We start from the raw sequence: 21,740 nt of genomic DNA on the forward strand, positions 1-21,740 counted from the left end.
CATTTCTCTTGGTAATATTAAGACTAAAAGCCAACAGAAATGCAAATACAGGAAGTCTAGCTATAAAAGAAAATACTTTAAATACTCAGCTGCTTGGAGAGGGAAACAGAAGTTAATATTTCAGGTCAGTGCCATTGAACAGAACCAATGAATGTTAGAAATTAAACATTAATGTCAGGTCAGGCTCAGATTTCATAAAGACTGGAGCATAAAAGGATAACATTAGAGTCTCTGCTGAGGACTGATCTCTCGAAATCTGTGTGGGGACCATGTGCCATTCACTCTGTTTTCTCTCGCCACAGGTTGTTAAACATTTCCACCATTCTCTTCTTTTCAGGTTCCCGACACCTGCATCGTTTTGTATCTGACGATTCCAGCATTGTATTTTGTCCCTCTCCTGACCTCACTCATTGCTTTCTATTTACGTCTCTTCCAGACAGATTAGATGTGCTCTCCCTTGCCTTCCCTCAGCCGGTACCACTGCCATCACTTCAGTCTATCAGTCTCTTATGTCCTCTGTCCATTCACAGAAGTTGCCTTTGTTCTCGCTCCCACCGCTTTTCCTTCTCTGCAACTTAAAAATAGGTTTAATTTCTTACTTTTTCTAGTTCTGATGGTCATCGACCTGAAACGTAAATTTATCTCACTCTCCACAGATTCTGCCAGTTCTGCTGAGTATTACCAATCTTTTCTGTTTTTATGTAACCTTAGCAGTTAAGCCATTAAGCCATTCATGGAGACATCAACCATTAGGCCAGCAGTGGTCAAGACTGGTGAACAAACTAAATTGTTGTATCCTTTTCAAAGTCTCAGCCAACTCTCTGAGGCCCATGTTTTGGGAGTGACATTTGTGGGCACCTAAGAAAACTCCAATCCAAAACTGGCATCAAACCATTTTTCAGACATATGCAAAGCCCACCTCAAACTGGTCCTTTGCATGGGCCTAATTTGTTTTAGGGCCTATCATGGAGCTTATGATGGGGAATAAGACACAGGTCGGCTCTCTTTGAGTTTTTTATGGCCTCATGCATTTCCTCTCATCCTCCATCATCCCACACTCCCCTCTGGTCTTAGCTCACACGCCCAATCTCTCCCATGAGACAAGTGACTCAAATTTTGTTGTGGGGAATGGATGAGTGGATTATGGAGGCAAGAATGTAGATGAGTGAGCAGGACATCTAATGACTAAAAAAATTGGGTAGGGGGAGTGAAGATGATTCCGCTTGCAAGGGAGTCCCAATAGATAAAATACAGTCACTGAACAGGAAAATCAAAAAACATTTCTTTACCCAGCAAGTGGTTAGAATGTGGAAGATAGAATCAGAGGTAGTGCCTGAGGTAATTAGCAAGGATGCATTTCAGGGGAAGCTACATGAGGGGGAAAGGAACAGAAAGTTCTGTTGGTGTGTTTACGGTAGTGGTTTATGATACAGGCACGGTAGTGTAGTGGTTAGCATAATGCTGTTTCAGCGCCAGCAACCCAGGTTCAATTCCGGCCACCATCTGTAAGGAGTTTGTACGTTCTCCCCGTGTCGGCATGAGTTTCCTCCGGGTGCTCCGGTTTCCTCTCGCGTTCCAAAGACATACGGGTTAGGAAGTTGTGGGCATGCTATGTTGGTGCCGGAAGCATGGCGACACTTGCGGGCTGCCCCCAGAACACTGTACGCAAAAGATGTATTTCACTTGCGTGTTTTGATGTACATGTGACTAATAAAGAAATCTTAGCTAATGAGGGCTGGGTGAAGCCTCACGTGCAATGTAATCACTAACATAGACCACTTGGGCCAAATGGCCTGTTTCTCTACTATTTATTCAATGTTCTCTGCTATTTTCTATATGGTAAAACATGACTGAGGTGCTAGATTTGTGATCTTGATCTATCAGGCAGCAAAAGCTACACTGGTTCATGGAAGCAGTGGTGAATTTTATCATTGATATCTGCCTTCATTGAGAGGTAGCTCCTGAAATAAGGAAAGTGGTCCATATTTACCAGGGTCTCATTGTGAACCTGTATCTGAGAGTGGTGTGGGGCAGTGGAGGCACATTGGCAGAGGACTTGTGTTTAATGAATGTTTAGTGCAAGACTTTTTCTCTTATAATGTGTAATGAATGAGTCAACAGTGGCTTGGAGCTCAGATTCCCAGCATGCACAAACTATCCTTAGCAAGTACCTCAAAGTTTTGGAGAAGTACCGTCAATGGTTTTGCTGAAAAATCCTCTAAATACACAAGCAAGATAAGCAAACCAATATCAGCATCCTCTCCCAGGCAAATATCCCCAAAATTGAGGCTCTGGTCAAGTTAACAGGCTCTGTTGTATGACTACATACTCCACATGTCTGATACCAGATCTCCAAAGCAGAGAGATGACTGACATTTTCTGAGTAAGAGGACAGTCTTGGATCAACCAGACTCTGACTAATTCAGACTTCTGTCACAGCAAGAGATTATCAGAAATCTTGCTGATATTTCTGGCAGCTTTATAAGCTTTGATTTAATGTTCTCTTTAGTTTCTCCTGACAGCCACAGATGACCACTTTTCCTTTTGGATCATTGTGCCTAAAGGAAGTTTTTTTTTGCAATTTATGCATATTTACTTTAAATTTTGGTCATTGTTTGTCCACTGTCAAACCTGTCAAATGTATTTTGTCTAAGAATTTATGAGTAAAAACACCAGCAGCAATAAATTTGACCTAAAATTGGTGGTGCCAAATGTGCTTTCTTGAAGTATCTGATCATCACACTGCACTTCCGAGATGTACTTCCCTTGACTTAAGTAGAACCCAATATTGAAAGCAGATAGTGCACCACATCCATATTCATCTCAACTGATCTAAGGATAGTTTTCCCTTCTGATCAAATTTTTTAATTGTCTTTCTTTCTACATGTTTGTTTATCACATAAATATTAGTGCTAGGGCGCCAAAGTCTACTTAACTGGTGAAGCCTCCATGATTAGGTCCAACAAGAGTTGGTACCTCACCTCAGTTTCAAGTATCATTTACAAGTCTTCTACAAACGATGCATTTAACTTGGAGCACCGTGTCAGCCAGGATGACATGAATTATATCCCGGCTTCTCTGCGCATTTGATGGGGAGGTCGTGTCAGGAAATTTCACTATCAGAGTAGATTACATTAAAGCAGGATATTTGCCCCACTTTCCAAACAAATGTGAAGATTGAATGGGGAAAATGATCAAAATGACGGCTTAGTGCAGAATCTAGAAAATAATCCTCAAATTTTATGCTATGGAAGGTGCAAAAACAACTGGGATTCCAAGATGGCAGGTATTTATCTTGAGAGCGGAAACTCTAAACCTACAAGTTCCTATATAGTCTGTAACATTACACATGCTAAAATTGGTAAATTAGTAAATTGGTTTATTATTGTCACATGTACTGAGGTACAGTGAAAAACCTGCCGTGCATACTGTCCATACAGATCAATGCATTACAACAGTGCGTTGAGGTAAGTACAAGGTAAAAACAATAACAATGCAAAGTAAAGTGTTACAATTACAGACAAAGTGCAGTGATGGCAGATAACAACGTGCAAGGCCATAACAAGGTAGATTGTGAGGTTCAAGAGTCCATCTTATCATACTAAGGGACCATTCAATAGTCTTATAACAGCGGGATAGAAGCTGTCCTTGAGCCTGGTGGTACGTGCTTTCAGGCTTTTTTATCTTCTGGCCGATGGGAGGGGGGAGAAGAGAGAATGTCCAGGTTGGGTGGGGTCTTTGAATATGTTGGCTGCTTTACCGAGGCAGTGAGAAGTGTACACTGCTCCATGGAGGGGAGGCTGGTTTCTGTGATGTGCTGAGCTGTGTCCGCAGTTTCTTGCAGTCACAGCAGAGTGGTTGCCAAGCCAAGCCATGATGCATCTGGATAGGATGCTTTCTATGGTGGATCGTATGTAGTAGCATTGGACCAAGATGAATTTCAGAAGCAGAGTGCTAGGTTCTCTTTTCTCCTCACCACTTGTTCTGCAATTAAAAATTTCTTTTCATTTTTACCTTTTCCCAATTCTGACGACCGGTCATTGAGCTGAAACATTCACACAGTTTCTACATCTGCGGATGTTGCATGACCTGCTGAATATTTCCAGCATGATCACTTTTATTTCAGATTTCTGGCATCTGCAGTATTCTGCTCTTGCATTACTGTTTTCATTCATCGCTCACATTAAAGAATATCAAAACTAGGTGGGATTCAGCAAATTCATTTAATATTGTGCCACTGAGAAACCTTAAGAGAGGATTTATTTTGACTCTCGTCAATGAGAATGTAAAGATTAAAAGGCGTGCGGGATATTTGTTCTTATTGGCAAGGACATAAAGCTGTGAGGTCATGCTAGAACTATATATTAGCCAAGCCTCAGTTGGAACAATGTGTACAATGCTGTTCACCACACCAGAGGAAAGACTTAACTACACTAGGGAGACAGAATTACAGATATGTAGAGAAACTCTTTGGGCTGGGGTTATTTTCTTTGGCAGAATAAAATACTGAAGGGAGATTTTATGGTGAAGTAGAAAGTTACAGAGAACCAAAAAGTAATTGATTGTTTTAGTGGAGAATTCAGCAACACCATAGATTTAAGTTAATGAGTAGAAGGATTAGAGAGAACATAGAACAGTACAGCACAGGTAGAGGCCCTTCAGCCCACGATGTTGTGCCGAACTAATTAAATTAGTAATCAAATGCCCAACTAAACTAATCCCTTCTGCCTACACAATGTCCATATCCTTCCATTCCCTGCACATTCATGTACCGATCTAAGAGCCTCTTGAAAGCCTCCATCATATTTGCTTCCACTGCCACCCCTGCCAGCGCATTCCAGGCACCCACCACTCTCTGTGTAAAAAAAAACTTCCCCCTCACATCTCCTTTGAACTTATCCCCTCTCACCTCAATTGCATGCCCTCTGGTAGTAGACATTTCAACCCTGGGAAAAAGATATTGGCTGTCTACTCTATTTATGCCTCTCATAATCTTATAAAGCTCGATCAGATCTCCCCTCAGCCTCCAGAGGAAACAACCCAAGTTTGTCCAACCTCTCCTTATAGCACATGCCCTCTAATCCAGGCAGCAATCTGGTAAACCTCTTCTGCACCTTTTCCAAATCCTCATATCCTTCCTGTATTGGGGCGACCAGAACTGAATGCAATACCCCAGATGGGGCCTAACTAGAGTTTTATAAAGCTGCAACATAACTTCCCAAATCTTGAACTCAATTCCTCAACTAATAAAGGCAAGCATACCATATGCCTTCTTTAGCACCCTATCAACCTTGTAGCCACTTTCAGGGAACTATGGACTCAAGATCCCTCTGTAACATCAACATTGTTGTCTTGCATTAATGGTGTACTGTCCCTTTAAATTTGATCTCCCAAAGTGCAACATTTCACATTTGGCCGGGTTAAACTCCATCTGCTGTTTTTCCACCCATATCTGCAACTGATCTGTATCCCGCCTTATCCTTTGGCAGTCTTCTGCACCATCCACAACACCACCAATCTTAGTAACATCTGCAAACTTACTAACCCACCCACCTATGTTTTCGTCCAGGTCATTTATTCAAACAGCAGAGGTCCCAGTACGGATCCCTGTGGAACATCACTAGTCACAGACCTCCAGCTAGAATAAGTCCTATCAACCACTACCTTCTGTCTTATATGGGCAAGCCAATCCTGAATCCAAACGGCCAATGCACCGTGGATCCCATGCATCTTAATCTTCTGGATGAGCCTCCCATGAGGGACCTTGTCAAGTGCCTTACAAAAATCCACGTAGACAACATCCATTGCTCTACCTTCATCAATCACCTTCGTCACCTCCTCAAAAAACTCAAATCAAATTAGTAAGACGTGACTTGCCCCACACAAAGCCATGCTGACTGTACCTAATTATGCCATGGTTTTCCAAATGCTCATAAATCGTATCCCTAAGAATCCTTTCCAGTAACTTCTCTGCCACTGACATGAGACTCACCAGTCTATCATTTCCAGGATTATCCCTATTTCCCTTCTTGAATAATGGAACAACATTAGCTACTCGCCAGTCCTCCGGGACCTCGCCTGTGACTAGAGAGGGCATAAAGATCTTGGTCAAGGCCCCAGCAATCTCATCTCTTGTCTCTCTCAGTAACCTGGGGTATATCCCACTCCTAGAGGAGTTTGGAATAAACAAAGACAGTAGGAGGTGCTTGGAAGGGCAGTGGAGGTAGAAACACTCACCATGTTGAGGAATAACATGGATGAGTACTTGAAGGGTCATGAATAAAGCATGAGGATGAACTTAAAGTCTACTTTGGCCAGCATGGACATAGTGGTCTGAATGGCCTCCTTCTGTGCTGTAAACTCATTTTATTCAATGAGGTGCAATATTTAGCTCTGGAGCCAGGTCTTTGTTTGGGATATCGGTGAAGTCCATTCCCTTTGCCAGTGCTCTGTAGGATCTGGGTGAGAGCCAACAACGGAGGCAGCATGTATCCAGAGTAGGAATTGGGACCTGAGTGAGTGGAGAGAAATACAGCTGAGCTCCTGATTGGTGGGTAGGTTGTCATTGCCATGGAAACATGTAAAATACCATGTGAAGGTGAACAGAGTACAAACTAAAGCTGATAAAGAGAAAACTGGCCAGAGTTGGTGAACACCTCCTCTCTGGCCAGTCCCTAGCTGTGTATAATGGAAGAAAATATGCTGTGAAATGCAGTTGTTCCAGTGCAGGTGGCATCCTTGTGATGGAATACAGCAAACGGATGGAAATGCCTGGTATGGAGTCTCCAATACACAGGATCGAAAGAGGCTGCAGAGGGTTGTAGACTCTGCCAGCTCCATCATGGGCATAACCCTCCATTTTTGTAACTTATAGTAATTTTTATGTCTTGCACTGTACTGCTGCCACAAAAAAACACATTTCACAATGTGTCAGTGATAACAATCCTGATCCTGAATCTGATTCTGATTCTGCTGCATCCAGATCCTGGAGTACCATCATTTTCAGGAATCCGTTTCTAGAAAGTCACTCTATTGGAACTGAGGAGTTTGAATGGCTTGTTAGATTGACCCAGGAAGGGAATGAAGTCAGAAGACCCAGGTATTGACTTCCTCCTACATCAGGTTTCCTTGGTTACTGTCCAAGGCAAGCAGCACACAGATAGGAGTTGAGCTGCAAGGCACGGTTTTGCTGCAATTATTTCTCTGTTTACAACACTTATTCTTTACGGGAATGTTCTAGCTTTATTCGTAACAGGACAGACTGAGCAGTGATCCAGATCTGGTATTGGCAATTTGTGCTCCGTGGATCCCTCTGGAGTCTTCTACATTATACACTGAGCCAATTTGGAATAATGACTATCTTGTTCTCTGTTTGGTTGAATCCTGGACTCAGAAGTAAGAGAGTCATCCAGAACTAATCTTCCTGTAAATTGTCAGCCAAATTTTGTCAGCCATTAACAAAGCTGACTATCAAGTGAATTTATCATTGTACATTCTGGAAGAAGTTAGTTATATCTCAGAGGTGTAAAAATTGCCATTATTTATACATGATCCAGAAGAAAACTTTTTAGCACTTAAGTTCGGATACATGGGGTCAGTGGAGAATTGGCTGTGTGGATCCAGAACTCGCTTGCCTGTAAAAGACAAAGGGTGGTGGTTGAAGGGACTTATTCGGGCTGGAGGCCTGTGAGTAGTGGTGTTCCGCAGGGATCTGTGCTGGGACCTCTGCTGTTTGTGATGTACATAAATGACATGGACGAGGATGTTGATGGATGGGTTAGTAAGTTTGCAGATGATACCAAGATTGGTGGAGTTGTGAATAGTGTAGAAGACTGGCGACGGATACAGTGTGATATAGATCAGCTGCAGATGTGGGCAGAGAAATGGCAGATGGAGTTTAACTGGGATAAATGTGAGGTGTTGTACCTTGGTAGGACTAATGTCAAGAGACAGTACACTCTTAAGGGCAAGACCCTTAACAGTGTTGAAGAGCAGAGAGACCTTGGGGTGCAAGTCCATGGCTCATTGAAAGTGCCTTCACAGGTAGACAGGGTGGTTAAGAAGGCTTATGGAATGCTTGCATTTATTATTAGGGGTATTGAGTATAGGAGTCAAGAAGTTGTGATGCATCTCTATAGAACTCTGGTTAGGCCACATTTAGAGTATTGCATGCAATTCTGGTCACCTCACTATAGGAAGGATGTCGAGGCTTCAGAGAAGGTGTAGAGGAGGTTCACTAGGATGCTGCCTGGATCAGAGGGCATGTGCTATCAGGAAAGGCTGGAAAAACTTGGGCTCCTTTCCCTAGAGCGGCAGAGGCTGAGGAGTGATCCATTGGAAGTGTGTAAACTTATGAGGGGCATAGATAGGGTGGACAAGCAATATATTTTTCCCATTATTGAGTGATCCAATACCAGAAAGCATGCTATTAAGGTGAGGGGGGTAGGTTCAGAACAGATGTGAGGGGTACGTTTGTTACTGAGAGAGTGGTGGATGTCTGGAATGCATTGCCTGATAGGGTGATGGAGGCAAATTCATTGGGGGCTTTTAGGATGGCCTTGGATGGGCACATGAATGAGAGGAAAATAGAGGGATATGGGCATTCTGTAGGTAGGAGAGAATAGCTATGCCAGCACAACATTGTGGGCCGAAGGGCCTGTTCTGTGCTATACTGTTCTATGTTCTGTGTACTACATTTCATTAATGTCTACTGGGCTTGGTTTGTGTGCTGTTGAAAATGGCCCACATTAATCTTCCTCCAGGTCAGGGTTAGTCAAGCCAGCTTTGAACCCTGAGACACCCACATCCTGTGGCCATGTGGCTGAGAAACTATCATAAGCCATGTCAGAACTTTACTATTAGTCCACAACTAATACCAAAGAAAGTATCTTAATCCTTTCCAATGAGTAGTTTTCTAAAACTATCCAAGCTTGGCCCCAGTCATAGGAGCATAGATAGGGTGAATGCACACAGTCTTTTTCCCAGGGTTGAAGAATCAAGAACTAAAGGGCATAGGCTTAAGGTGAGAGGGGAAAGATTTAATAGGAACTCGAGGGACAATTTTTTCACATAGATGGTGATACATATATGAAACGAGCTGGTTGAGGCAGGTACAAAAACAACATTTAAAAGACATTTAGACAGGTACATGAGTAGAATGGTTTAGAGGGACATGGGTCAAACGCGGGCAAATGGGACTAGCTTGGATGGGCATCTTGGTTGGCATGGACGAGTTGGGCCGAAGGGCCTGTTTCTGTGCTGGACTGCTTTATGACTCAATCACCTCATTGCAACTTGAAAAGAGATTAATTGTCTCTCCATTACTAAAGATATACACCTGTTCGAATGAGACGGTTTGCAAGCCTCATCAGTATCAAGAAGAGAGTGATTCAAATGATGAGCTAGTAGACGATGATACCTGTGAGTCACTATGGTTTGCAGCAGCATGAAGTCTGAACGTGCTCTTGGGTTAACACAGACAGAGGGAATTCCACTGTTAACTAAAGCAAGAGTTAACGTCGACAATGAACTAGCACATTTCTGGAAAGGGTTTTAATACTTGTTGGCTCATTGGGATTAAAAACATTCCTGTTATGTTACACGTTTAAAATATGTGAGGATGGGGGTTTTTAAGCATTTGTTCTCAGGAATGTTGAACTGTAAAATTCTAATCACTTTCAATCCCCATGTGAACCATTCATAATAAAGTGAGTACTTTTGCCAGGAAGTTATTCTGCAGAGTGTCGAGAAAGGGCTTGAACTCTTGTAAATTCACTTAACTAAGGGATTTGATGGGGCTGAAATTGTTAAGTGTGTCCAGGAATGTTTTCTGAAGTAATATGTAGATGGCTCTTCTGGAGAAGGGTCTATACTCGACCTCCTCTTAGGAACTTAGGCTGGGCAAGTGGCTGATGTGTCATGAATGACCATAATGCTATTAGTTTCAAGATAATTATGGAAAACGAAAGGACTGGTTCACAAATTAAAAGTCCTAAATTTGGGAGAAGTCTAGTTTCAATGGCATTACACAGGAGCTTGAAAAGGTGGGTTGGGAAAGTCTGTTAGCAGGTAAAGGGATGTGTGTCAAATGGAATACTTTTAATAGTGAGATAGAAAGAATTTAGGGCCAGTATCTTCCTGTTAGAATAAAGGGCAAGGCTGGCAGGATAAGGGAACCTTGGATGATGATGGATATTGAGGCTCTGGGCAGGATATAGAAGGAGGCCTATGTCAGGTATAGGCAGCTGGGATCAAATGAGTCCCTTGAAGAGTATAAAGGATGTGGGACTACACTTAAGAAGGCAAAAAGGGGGCATGAGATATCCTTGGCAGATAAGATAAAGGAGAATCTGAAAGGTTCTATAAATATATTAAGATAAAAAAGGGTCACTAGGGAGTGAGTAGGTCTCCTTAAGGTTTAGTGTGGTAATCTATTGTGGAGCCAAGATGATGGGTGAGGTCTTAAATGAATACTTATGATCTGTATTTACTGTGGAGAAGGTCATGGAAGCTGTTGAGTTCAGGGTAGGGAACAGTGATATCCTAAAGCATATCAGCATTACGAAGGAAGAGGTGTTGGCAGTCTTGAAGTGCATAAAGGTGGATAAATCCCCAGGACATTGTGGCAAACAAGGGAGGAGATTGCTGAGACCCTGGCAGAGATTTTTGTATCTTTATTAGCCATAATCTTGTGCCTTTATTTAAGAAGGGCTTCAAGGACAAACCGGGGAACTACAGGCCAGTGAGCCTAACATCAGTGGTGGGAAAGTAATTGGAAGGGATTCTGAGGGACAGGATTTATTTGCATTTGGAAAGGCATGTACTGATTAGGGCTAGTTAGCATGGCTTTGTTAGTGGGAGATCAGAAATTTGATTGAGCTTTTTGAGGAGGTGACCAAGAGGATTGACAAGGGCTGGGCAGTGGACTTTACCTTTGTCGACTTTAGCAAGGATTTTGATAATGTCCTGCATGGTATGATGGTCCAAAAGGTTGGAATATATCTGATCCAGAAAGAGATAGCAAATTGCATAAAAAATTGGTTTAGTGGTAGGAGACAGAGGGTGGTAGTGGAGGTTTGCTTTTTATATTGGAGACCTGTAACCAGTGGTGTGTCACGGGGATTGGTGCTGGGTCTTTTATTGTTCGTCATATATATTAATTATTTGGTGGTGTGATTAGTAAGTTTGCAGATGACATCAAAATTGATAGTGTAGTGGACAGTGAAGAAGGTTTTCTAAGTTTTCAACAGGATCTAGATCAACTAGGAAAGTGCGCAAGGGAAAGGCTGATGGAATTTAACTCTAACAAGTGCGAATTGTCAGAATTGTCAGGAAGTTAAACCAGGGCAGGACATACACAGTGAATAGCAGGGCCCTGGGGAGTGTAATTGAACAGCAAGACTTTGAGGTACAAGTTCATAGCTTGCTGAAAATGGCAACATCGAGTGCTGAAGAAAGCGTACGGGCTGAGGCATTTTGTATAGGAGTTGGGACATTATTTTACAGTCGTACAAATAGTTGGTTAGGCCACACTTAATGGTAGAAAAGGCTTGAAGTATTAAATTGTCTGCCTGTGTGCCTGTGACATTAGATTTCATACTGGAGCTAAAATGACCAGGTCTTTGAACTGTGATTTTAAAAAAATAGCAATTTTTGTTCACATTCATTTTTCAGGGTGTAAGTCTCACTGGTTACGCTGAATTTATTCCGTAATTGCTCTTGGGGATGTGCAGACCAATTATCTTTGAACTGCTGCAGCCCAGTGTGTTGAAGATACTCCCACTGTCTTGTTGGGTAGGGAGAGCCAGGATTTCCATCCAGTGGTGGTGAAGGAATGGTGATGTATTTTCCATGCCAGGAAGTCTTTGACTTGGAGGAGATGGTGGTGGTCCCTTGCATCTGCTTCTGTCCACCTTGATGGTGAAGGTCACAAGTTTGGGATGTTCTGTCCACGTAGCCTATTCAAGTAATTTGACTGACCTTGCAACCAAATTTGTTGACGGCACACACTGCAGGCAGTTCTGCCAGCAATGCAAGGAATGAATGTCAGAAGTGATGGACAGGATGCCAGTCAAGCAGGCTGCTTTGTCCTGGATAGTGTCAAGCTTCTCGAGTGTTGTTGGAGCTGCAGCCATCAAGTCAAGTGGAAGGTGTTCTACCGCACTCCTGTCTTGTGCCTTTATAGATGGTAGAAGGGCTTTGGGGAGTCACTCCCATCCATCCCCTCCCCTGACTTGCCATTGTACACACAGTACTTACATGCCTGGATCAGTTGGGGGATTTGGCAATGGCAGTAGTAATGCCACAATACTTCTGACCCCGAGGGGTTCCAAAGCATTTTGTAGCCAAATAAACGCAGTGTGGTTTTGTAATGTAGGAAAAGCAGCAGACAATTTTTAAAGAGAAAACTGAGTAAAAAGTCTTGCCCAGGACACTGAGGAGAATTCCCTGCTCTATTACGATATAAAGCCCTGAGGACCCATGGGACCTCAGAGATACATCTCACCCAAAAGCGGGCACCTCTGACAGTGGTGCAGTCCTTTATTGCTGCACTGGGAGTGTCAGCCTAGATAATGTGTGCAAGTGCCTGCTGTGGAATTCTAACCCTGAGCCTTCTGGCTCAGAAGCAAAGCTGAGGACAGCTGTCTTTCATTAAGAAGTGATTTTTTCAAGTTATACCAGAATATGTCACGGGATGTGGGATATCTTTCATCATTGAATATATAAAGGGATTTATATCCTCTGTCCAAAGAAGCAGTTTCTTTCAATCCTTTAAAGGTCTTCTCTGTTTCTCAGCTGCATTAAAATTTTTCAAATTCCTTTTTGATTTTCACAGGGATTTTTTTTATCATGTTTTGTGTTTATGGAATTCAGCAGACACAATGAAGGGCAATTCCCAATTTTGCAAGGGGGAATTCCCGACTGTGCACGCTGGATTAAAAAAAATTCCAAGTGACTCTTTTGTAACTTAATCAACCTACCAGAAACATAACAAGCGGAAAAACTCAAGATTCCACACATATTACTCATAATCTGTGCAAATGACAAACCCAAGTTATACTGCCAGTGGGTAGCTATCTCTCTCTGTGCTTGCTTATTCTAATTACAGAGAGCTGCTCCATATGCCAAGGTCACCTCCAATGTCCTAACAGTGCAGGGAGGACTCCTTGCACTAAGAAGATTCTGTGGTACATTTTGCTTCCAGTTATTTCAATTAGCCAGTTCACCCTACCTTTAAATATTTCCATCACAGCAGTAAAATAGCATTGTGTATCACCATCCCATAATGTAGTGCCTCGCAGTATGGTTGGAGAATTTCCAACATGTGCTGTACACTAGTGATGTTAAACATAGCTCCACATGGTCCATTCTATCGCTTGCCAAAATTCAAAAATTGCTTTTACTATTTGGGGGGCAAAAGGAGTTGTTGACGCTTCAAGTCAGAGCCCTGCATCAACAATTCCTCCCCCCACCCCCCCAACAGATGCTGCTCAACCCACTGAGTTCCTCCAGCAGATTGTTGCACCACATTCTAGCATCTGCAGTCTCTTGTGTCTCCCCTTGCTTTTACAAGCGCAAATGTCCTTCCACTTGGAGTTCAAGTCCTGCCTAGGGTGATAAGGTGGAAGCCTCTGTATCTAACAAGTGTAAGAGTTGATCTGAAATATTCTTCCTGGATGTGGACCCAGAATTTGACAATGTTTACCACTAACTCATTGAGGTTGGCACGGTCAAGCACCTTCCAGGAGATTCAGGCTTAGATCTTGCATCTTACTGTGCCACTTCTGACCCAGGAGTCACTGGTGTGGACACTGTCCACAACACAAATGTTTGAAAGTGTTGAAAGCATATAAATAGGGTGAAAATATGGAGCTTGCTACCGTGTGGCAGGTGAGCTAAGATACATTTAGCTCCTTAACATGATGCTGTGCACCTTTAATGAATCTGTGCTCTACCTTTTTTGCTATAAGGTGAACAACCCCAGATTCTCCACTTAACCTTTGGTCTAAAATCCCTACCCCTGGATCCCAACTTCTAAGTCCCAGGTTTTGCCTCTCTACAAAATATAAATTGGCACCCTGGCATGTACTCAAAGGATTTACCCAAATAGAGGGTTTAGTGCCATAGGGAGTGAAAGCAAAGGATGTTTTATTCCGCAGACTTAAACTGGATAAACGCATGAGGGGAATGTTGATAGCGTGGTGAGATATAGTTGTTGTGCCGATTGGCATGCCTGAATAACTGCCTGTTTGTACACACACTACTAAGCCACACCGATTGCAATGACTGTTTCTTCATTTTATTACAGGCACTCTGCTTATTGTGTCTTGTGTTACTGCTGCCAGTTAATGCATCGGATTCATGGCGTGCTTACAGCGAAAACGCAAAAGCAGCCATACAGAGATGTCGGGAAATGATCGATCTACTGGTTAGAAAACTCAAACGATATAATGCTGGTACCCCACTGCATCACTGCCTAATGCATTTGCTCTTGTTAATACCAATAAACCCTGTTCTCCTTTTAATATACCTCTACTCTATTATAGCCTGAACTATTAATTTCCCACGTGATGCTACTAACTTTCATATAGCTTAAACTTTCTTTGTAAAACTACCTGTAAGAGCTTCAGCCCTTGCTAAAATACCACAGAGGCTGTTAACTCTGATTTACTTCAAATACACTAATTTCAGCAGTCTTAACTATATCTGTCTTTTCCAGAATGATAATCTGCTCCCAAGTATGGTACAGTATGAAGTTTTAACAGATATAGATGCTAAAAATCTGGTAAGGATTTTTTATGCTGTATTAACTTTACAACAGGATGGGTTTGATGTTCTCTCTAAATTATTTTGCTGTATAAATGAGTATTGTGGTGGAACACAGAAGCCAGTTCTGACATTCCCAGCATAAAAACAGATGTGCTGGAAATCCTGAGCAGGTCAGGAAACAAGTATGGAATGAGAAACAGAGTTAACCTCTTAGGCTGGTTGCATTTCATCAGAACAGTGAAAAGTTAAAAACGAACAAATTTTAAGATGGAGAGAGGTGGAGAGAACAGAATGCCGGAGAGATACTGTATAAATGATGAACAGAATGCTGAAAAAGAGAAGTGACCAAAGTAGCTGTAAGAGGATGCTATGGCGTTACTTAAAATCATGAAGTGTATAAGCAGATCAGAGAGTGAGGAGGGTCACGAAGCAGGGAAGGTGATTGGTTAAAGAATCAAAAGTGACACAAGCAAAAACTCTTCATGCAGTGAGTGAGCTTGAAAGAGTGCAAAGAAGATGTATGATAACGTTAGCAGGACTCAAAAGGCTTGAATTATAGGGGGAAGTTGGGCAGGCTAAGACTTCAGTCACTAGAGTGTCGTAGACTGAGGGGTGACCTTATAGAGGTGTATAAAATCATGAGGGGCATAGATAGGGTGAATGCACACATTCTGTTTCTCAAGGAAAGGGAATCAAAAAATAGGACATAGGTTTAAGGTGAGAGGGGAAAGATTTAAAAGGGATCTGAGGGGCAACTTCTTCATGCAGAGGGTGGTGAGTATATGGAATGAGCTTCCAGAGGAAGTGGTTGAGGCAGGTACAATAACAAGATGTAAAAGACATTTGGACAAGTACATGGATAGGAAAGGTTTAGAGGGATATGGGCCAAATATGGGCAAGTGGGACTAATTTAGATGAGCGTCTTGGTCAGCATGGACGAGTTGGGCCGAAGGGCCTGTTTCTGTGCTGTATTGCTCTCTAACTATATGAGTTATTGGGTTATAGAATGCACTGCCTGGGTGAATATTCGAGGCAAATTCAATTGTAGCCTTTAGAACAGAACTGGAAAAATATCCAATAGGGAAGAATTTACAGAGCTATAAGGAGCGGGAATGAGACAAACTGGACAGCTCTTATATAGGGCCGGTTCAGACTGAATAGCCTCCTTCCATGCTGCAAGTATTTTGTGATTCTATATTGTGACAAAGAAAGAAAGGGCCAGTTTGGAGCAAGTATAACTGGGAGAAGCAGAATTATTGTCTGATAACAGCAAAGGAAAATGCAGGGGTTCCGAAACTGGCACCCAGCCAAAATTCTTCGGTTCAGCAGACTGTAACGTCAGAAAATTACAGTCCTCGAGCCTCCCTTGAGCTTATTCAGGAGCAGAGAAAGTCAGAGTGGGAGTAGAAGGCAAATTAAAGTTTCTGGTAACAGGATCCTCAGAATATGCTTGTGGACTGAACAAAGATCTTCTGCAATGTGATCACCCAATCTACATTTGGTCTGCAAGGTGTTGAGAAATTCACAATTTGAGCATTAAATGCTAAGTAGAGAGAGATTTATAAAATGGTGCGCTGGATGGATTCCTTTTTGGGAAAGAGGATAGAATTAGAGTCACAAATCAGAACCAGCAGGTGGTTTGAAACAATGGTGTCCGTCTAAATTATTTCAGTATTAACCTGTGGCAATATGACCTACTCTTGACATTCAATGGCTTTACCATTGCTGAGTCCCCCACCATCAATATCCCAGAGGTCACCATTAACCAGAAACTCAACTGGATTAGCCACATAAATCCTATGGTGATAGGAGCAGCTCAGAGGTCAGGTAACACTTACTTCCAGACCTTCCAAAGACTTTCCATCATTTATAAGACACAATTTAGGAGTGAGATGCAATATTCTCCACTTTCTAGGATGAGCACAGCTCTTACAACTCCTGTGAAACTCAATAGTACCTAGGACAAAGCAGCCCGCTTGATTGGCGCCCCCATAAACCACACTGAACATTCATTCCCTTAATCATAGTCACCGGGTCTAAGCCTTAGAACTCCTTACCTGAGAGCACTGTGGAGTACCTTCACCAGACAGACTGAAATGGATTAAAAGGCACCTCACCTTAAGGATGGACGTAAATGTGAAACCAAGATATTTGTACAGATTAAACTTAAGGCCTAAATTGAACCTGTGCAAATATGCAAATAACCTCCAAACAAGTTCACCTAAACACTTTATTATCAACAATTCTTCACATCCTCACCCCAGAGCACTCTGCAGCCAATGAATTAACTTGCAAACAGAACCCACTCTTGAGGTACAGTCAAACGAGGCAATTTGTGCTTAGCAGCTTTCGAGGAACAGCAGTATGAAAATGCACTCATAAATCAGAAACAAAAACAGAAAATTCTGGAAGAACTCAGCCAGTCAAGAACCATCTGCGGAAAGAGAAACCAGTTAATATTTCAGGTCAGGGATTGTGGGATGAAGGGTAACAATGAGGTTTCTTGAAAAATGACATGGCAGTTTTTCAATTCAGCTGAGAAGCAGATAAGCCAGTGTTTACATCTCCACCAAAAGACAGTGATGTTTGCAATGCAAAACCACATTGGAAAATCAGTTATTATCATATTCTTTAGGATGGGGTTTGCATTCGTACCTTCTAGGTGAGAAATCTACCACTGAGCTACAATGACACCTGATGTCTTCTCTAAACATTACGTACATTACACCCCTTCTGCTGGACTCTAATTACTTTTCATTTTTTCCTGGAATTGGTTGCTGGTCTTCCATCAACAATGGCAGTTTTCTGTTATCCTACACTGGTTCATGCTACTCTTTGTGAATATCAGCAGATTATTTGATTGACTTACATGATCGTTTAGTCCAAGCCCCTACCCTAAATTGCTGGATTGGTATCCTGAGGCCTGAACCATTGTTCAAATATCCTGATATCAGTTGGAGTATTTAAATTACTTCATCAAATAAAATCTGTTTTGTAAGAAAAGCTAGTCTCAGTAACAGTAACCATGAGGCAGTCGTTGTTGTAAAAAAAAATCCTCTTACTGATGTCTTTCAGAGAAGGAAATCTGCCATCAGTCATTCTGGTTTGCACAACACTCCACCAGTATGGATCACTCTAGACTGTCTCCTTAGCTCCAGGGCAATTAGGGACAGACAATATATGGTGGCAATGCCAGTGACATCCACATCTTGTGAAATTTATAAAGAACAAAGTGAGTTCAATTGGCTGGGGGACCTATTCAGATTCCACTGACTTCAGTGGAGCACAGTGTTAGGAGATGAATCCAACTGGTAGCCAATACCCCCCCAATCCCTCTAGCTAGGGAAACAAAGGTAAATTTCCTGCACTCATACTTTCCAGACAGGAAGGAAAAGGACATATCACCCATTCTTAAAACTGGGATCAGGACAACTTTTGAGAGCAAAGTTGGTAGATGCACAGCCTTTGGTGTCAATGCTGTTCATCTATCTATGTGAATGGACAACTGTGTGTTTGTTGCATATCACCCATTCTTAAACTGGGATCAAGACAACTCTTGAGAGCAAGCACATTGTCTTGCTGAGCCTGCTGTAACCTTATCTGAAATATTGAGATCAGTTAACTCAGGGAAACTGTGTACAGACCTGCTCAAAGTAATTCATCCATGGTCAGTAAGATCTAAACACACTGTATTGTAATGTCAACATGTTGTGCTTCAATGGAATCAATTTCAGAGGTAAAATACAAGGTTTTTTTAAATTCCAAAATAAACTTTATTCATCATAAAAAAACTATATACAACAATAAAACAGTGCAAACCTTTAGATTTGTGTCCAAATCAATCATTAGTGTTACCTTTGTATATAAAAATACACAGCACCTATGCCACTCGTGTGGCTCCCTGGGGTGCTACAATATTTAAGGGGCTTCCTCACCTGACTCTGCCCCTCCCTCTCCAGTAGCAGAAGAACCCTAAACTGTAGTCCTTCCCCACTTAGCCCTTGCATTGGCTGCACCCAGCTTCAGTGTGTCCCTCAGCACGTACTCCTGCAGCCTGGAATGTGCTAGTCGGCAGCATTCCCCTACAGACATCTCACAATACTAGGAGTCCAACAAGTTTCAGGCAGACCAAAGGGCATCTTTCACCGAGTTGATGACCTTCCAGCAGCAGTTGATGTCCGTCTTTGTGTGCGTCCCCGGGAACAGCCCGTAGATCAGACAATCCTCTGTTACGCAGCTGCTGGGGATGAACCATGACAAGGACCCTTGCATCTTTCGCCACACCCTCCTCGCAAACCCACAGCCCGCAAAGAGGTGGGCGACCGTCTCGTCCCCAGTGCAAGTTGTCCCATACAGCCTGATTATGATCAGTATTCGTGAGTGTGCGTTGTCTTCATTCCAAGCATTAAATGTACCACGGTCAACTGAGGGGCAACTTCTTCACGTATGTGGTCTGTATGTGGAACAACCTGCCAGAGGAAGTGGTTGAGCAAGGAAAAATAACAACATTTAAAAGACATTTGAGACGGGTACATGGATAGGAAAGGTTCATAGGGATATGGGTCAAATGCAGGCAAGTGTGACTGGCTTTGATGGGCATCTTGGTCGGAATGGATGAGTTGGGCCAAGCTGTTTCAGTGCTGTGTTACTCTATGACTCAGTGACTCTATGACAACATTTCCAACATAGATATTGTATAAATAATCACTTCTCAGATGGTAGAAATGTTCATGTTGTTTCATTATCTTCTCCCCTGCAGAATAATTGCTGTTTCATCAGCATCACTACTCAACAGCTGAGCAACACCTTCGACCACCTATTGAGTAACTTTCAAAATGACTCAAATAATTACAAATATACCAAGCAAATAACAAAGTGGCTGTCAGCAATTTACTCTGGGGACGATGCTATAGTCAAGGTTTGGTCACTTCTGCTGCTTTCCTGTTGTTTATAGTGGAATGGGATTGCTGTATGTAGTGCATGAGAGGGGATCCTTGTAAGTGATGACTATGCACACAGGAGTTGTAACTGTCCCACACTCACTGGCAATGGGACAAATGTTAAAAGTTTTCAAGACACTATGTCACTAGCCTAGGAGTTTCATTAAAGGTTTAAAATAAACATAGATGAAGGGGTTAAAAGACCCCACAAAGCGTTTGCCGGTTCCTTTTATGTCAAGGCTGTGCATCTGTCTATATGAATGAATAACTGTGGTGTTTGTTACATATCACCCATCCTTAAAACTGGGATCAGTGGATGTTTAACTTGCCAAGCTTTGTTTTAAATATGCTTCCTCACTATATTGACATCAATGTTGTTTCCTTCCAAATTTTTGCTGCTGTTTTGTTTTGCAAAAGTGGGCTTTGGCTAGCCAGAATGCTTCCTCCACAACCACCCTCCCCCCAAAAAAAATCTTTATATTTGCTGATCCCAAAGTTTAGATCAGAATCAGATTTATTATCACTGACTTAAGTGATGTGAAATTTGTTGTTTTGCAGTGGCAGTACAGTGCAAAGACATAAAATTACTATAAATTACAAAAATAAATAAATGGTGCGAAAGATAAATAATGAGGTAGTGTTCATGGACCATTCAGAAATCTGATGGCGGAGGGGAAGAAGCTGTTCCTGAATTGTTGAGTTTGGGTCTTCAGGCTGCTGTACCTCCTCCCCTATGGTAGTAACGAGAAGAAGACATGTCCCAGATGGTGAGAGCCCTTAGTGATGGATGCCGCCGCCTTGAGGCACCACCCCTTGAAGATGTCCTCGATGGTGGGGATGCTAAGGGATAGAAGACAACGTGACAAAGTGGATCCAAAATTGGTTTGGTAACAGGAGGCAGAGGGTGGTGGAGGGTGTTTACCTGATCAGAAGTCTGTGACCAGTGCTGTATCACAAAGGTCTGCGTTGGGACCTTTGATGTTTGTAATATACATTGACAACTTGGATGTGAATGTAGGAGGTCCGTTTGCTGATGACATGAAAATTGGTGTTGTGGATGGTAAGGAAGATTGTCTCAGGCTACAGTAGGATAAAGATCAACTGGGAAGTTGGGCAGAGAAGTGGCAGATGGAATTTAATCCTAACCATGTATTTAGGGAGAGCAAACAAAGGTAGGACATACACAGTAAACAGTAGGGTCCTAGGGAGGGTTGATGAACAGAAGGACCTTGGGGTCTATAAATCCCTGAAAGTGGCAGCACAGGTGGAGAGGGTGGTGAAGAAGGCAGATGGCATACTTGCCTTCATCAGATGTGGCATAGAATAAGATCTGAGGCATTATATCAAACTTTATAAAACATGAGTTTGGCTGCACTTGGAATATTTTGTGCAGTCCTGGTCACCCCACTTTAGGAAGGACGTATCTTCTGCCCGATGGTAGAGGGGAGTAGAGAGAATGACCAGGGTAGGGGGGATCCTTGACTATGTTGGCAGCTTTCCCGAGGCAATGGAAGTGTAGACAGAGTCAGTGGGGGAAACTCCAAAGAATACAGATCCAACATCTTTAGATGCTTGTGATAGGACAACACCCTTATCTCAGGAATTAGGCTAGTGAATCTCTCTTGGACTACCTCCAATGCTAGTATATCCTTTCTTAAATAAGGGAACCAAAACTGTGCACAGTACTCCAAGGGTGGCCTTGCTAACACCCTGTATAATTGTAACAAGACTTCCCTAATTTTAAACTCCAATCCTCTTACAATAAACAGTTGTTTGCCTCCCTAACCATTGGCTGCACCTTCCTGTTAACATTTTGTGATTCATACACAAACAGACTTAGATCCCTCTGTGCATAACTCATTTGTAATCTCTCTCCATGTAGACAGTTGTCTGCTATTTGATTCCACTTACTGAAGTGCATGACCTTAACCTTCCACACGTTCAACTCATTTGCCAAGTATTTGCTCACTCATTCAGCCAGAGTCCAAATATCCTCATCACAGCACACCCTGGACTGCTTTGCAAAGGCAA

General features: G+C 42.4%; 1 protein-coding gene across 1 annotated transcript in view; it reads left to right on the forward strand.

The window, feature by feature from the left end:
• Positions 1 to 21,740, forward strand: part of LOC127580988 (uncharacterized) — a 67,185-nt gene that overhangs the window by 24,870 nt on the left and 20,575 nt on the right. Inside the window, exons 2-4 of the mRNA XM_052035025.1 lie at positions 14,309 to 14,428; positions 14,720 to 14,785; positions 19,529 to 19,687. Of these exons, the coding sequence (XP_051890985.1) occupies positions 14,309 to 14,428; positions 14,720 to 14,785; positions 19,529 to 19,687 (345 nt within the window). The remainder of the gene's footprint in view (positions 1 to 14,308; positions 14,429 to 14,719; positions 14,786 to 19,528; positions 19,688 to 21,740) is intronic.

Source organism: Pristis pectinata, chromosome 20, assembly GCF_009764475.1.
Source record: "Pristis pectinata isolate sPriPec2 chromosome 20, sPriPec2.1.pri, whole genome shotgun sequence".
Classification (NCBI taxonomy): Eukaryota; Metazoa; Chordata; class Chondrichthyes; order Rhinopristiformes; family Pristidae; genus Pristis; species Pristis pectinata.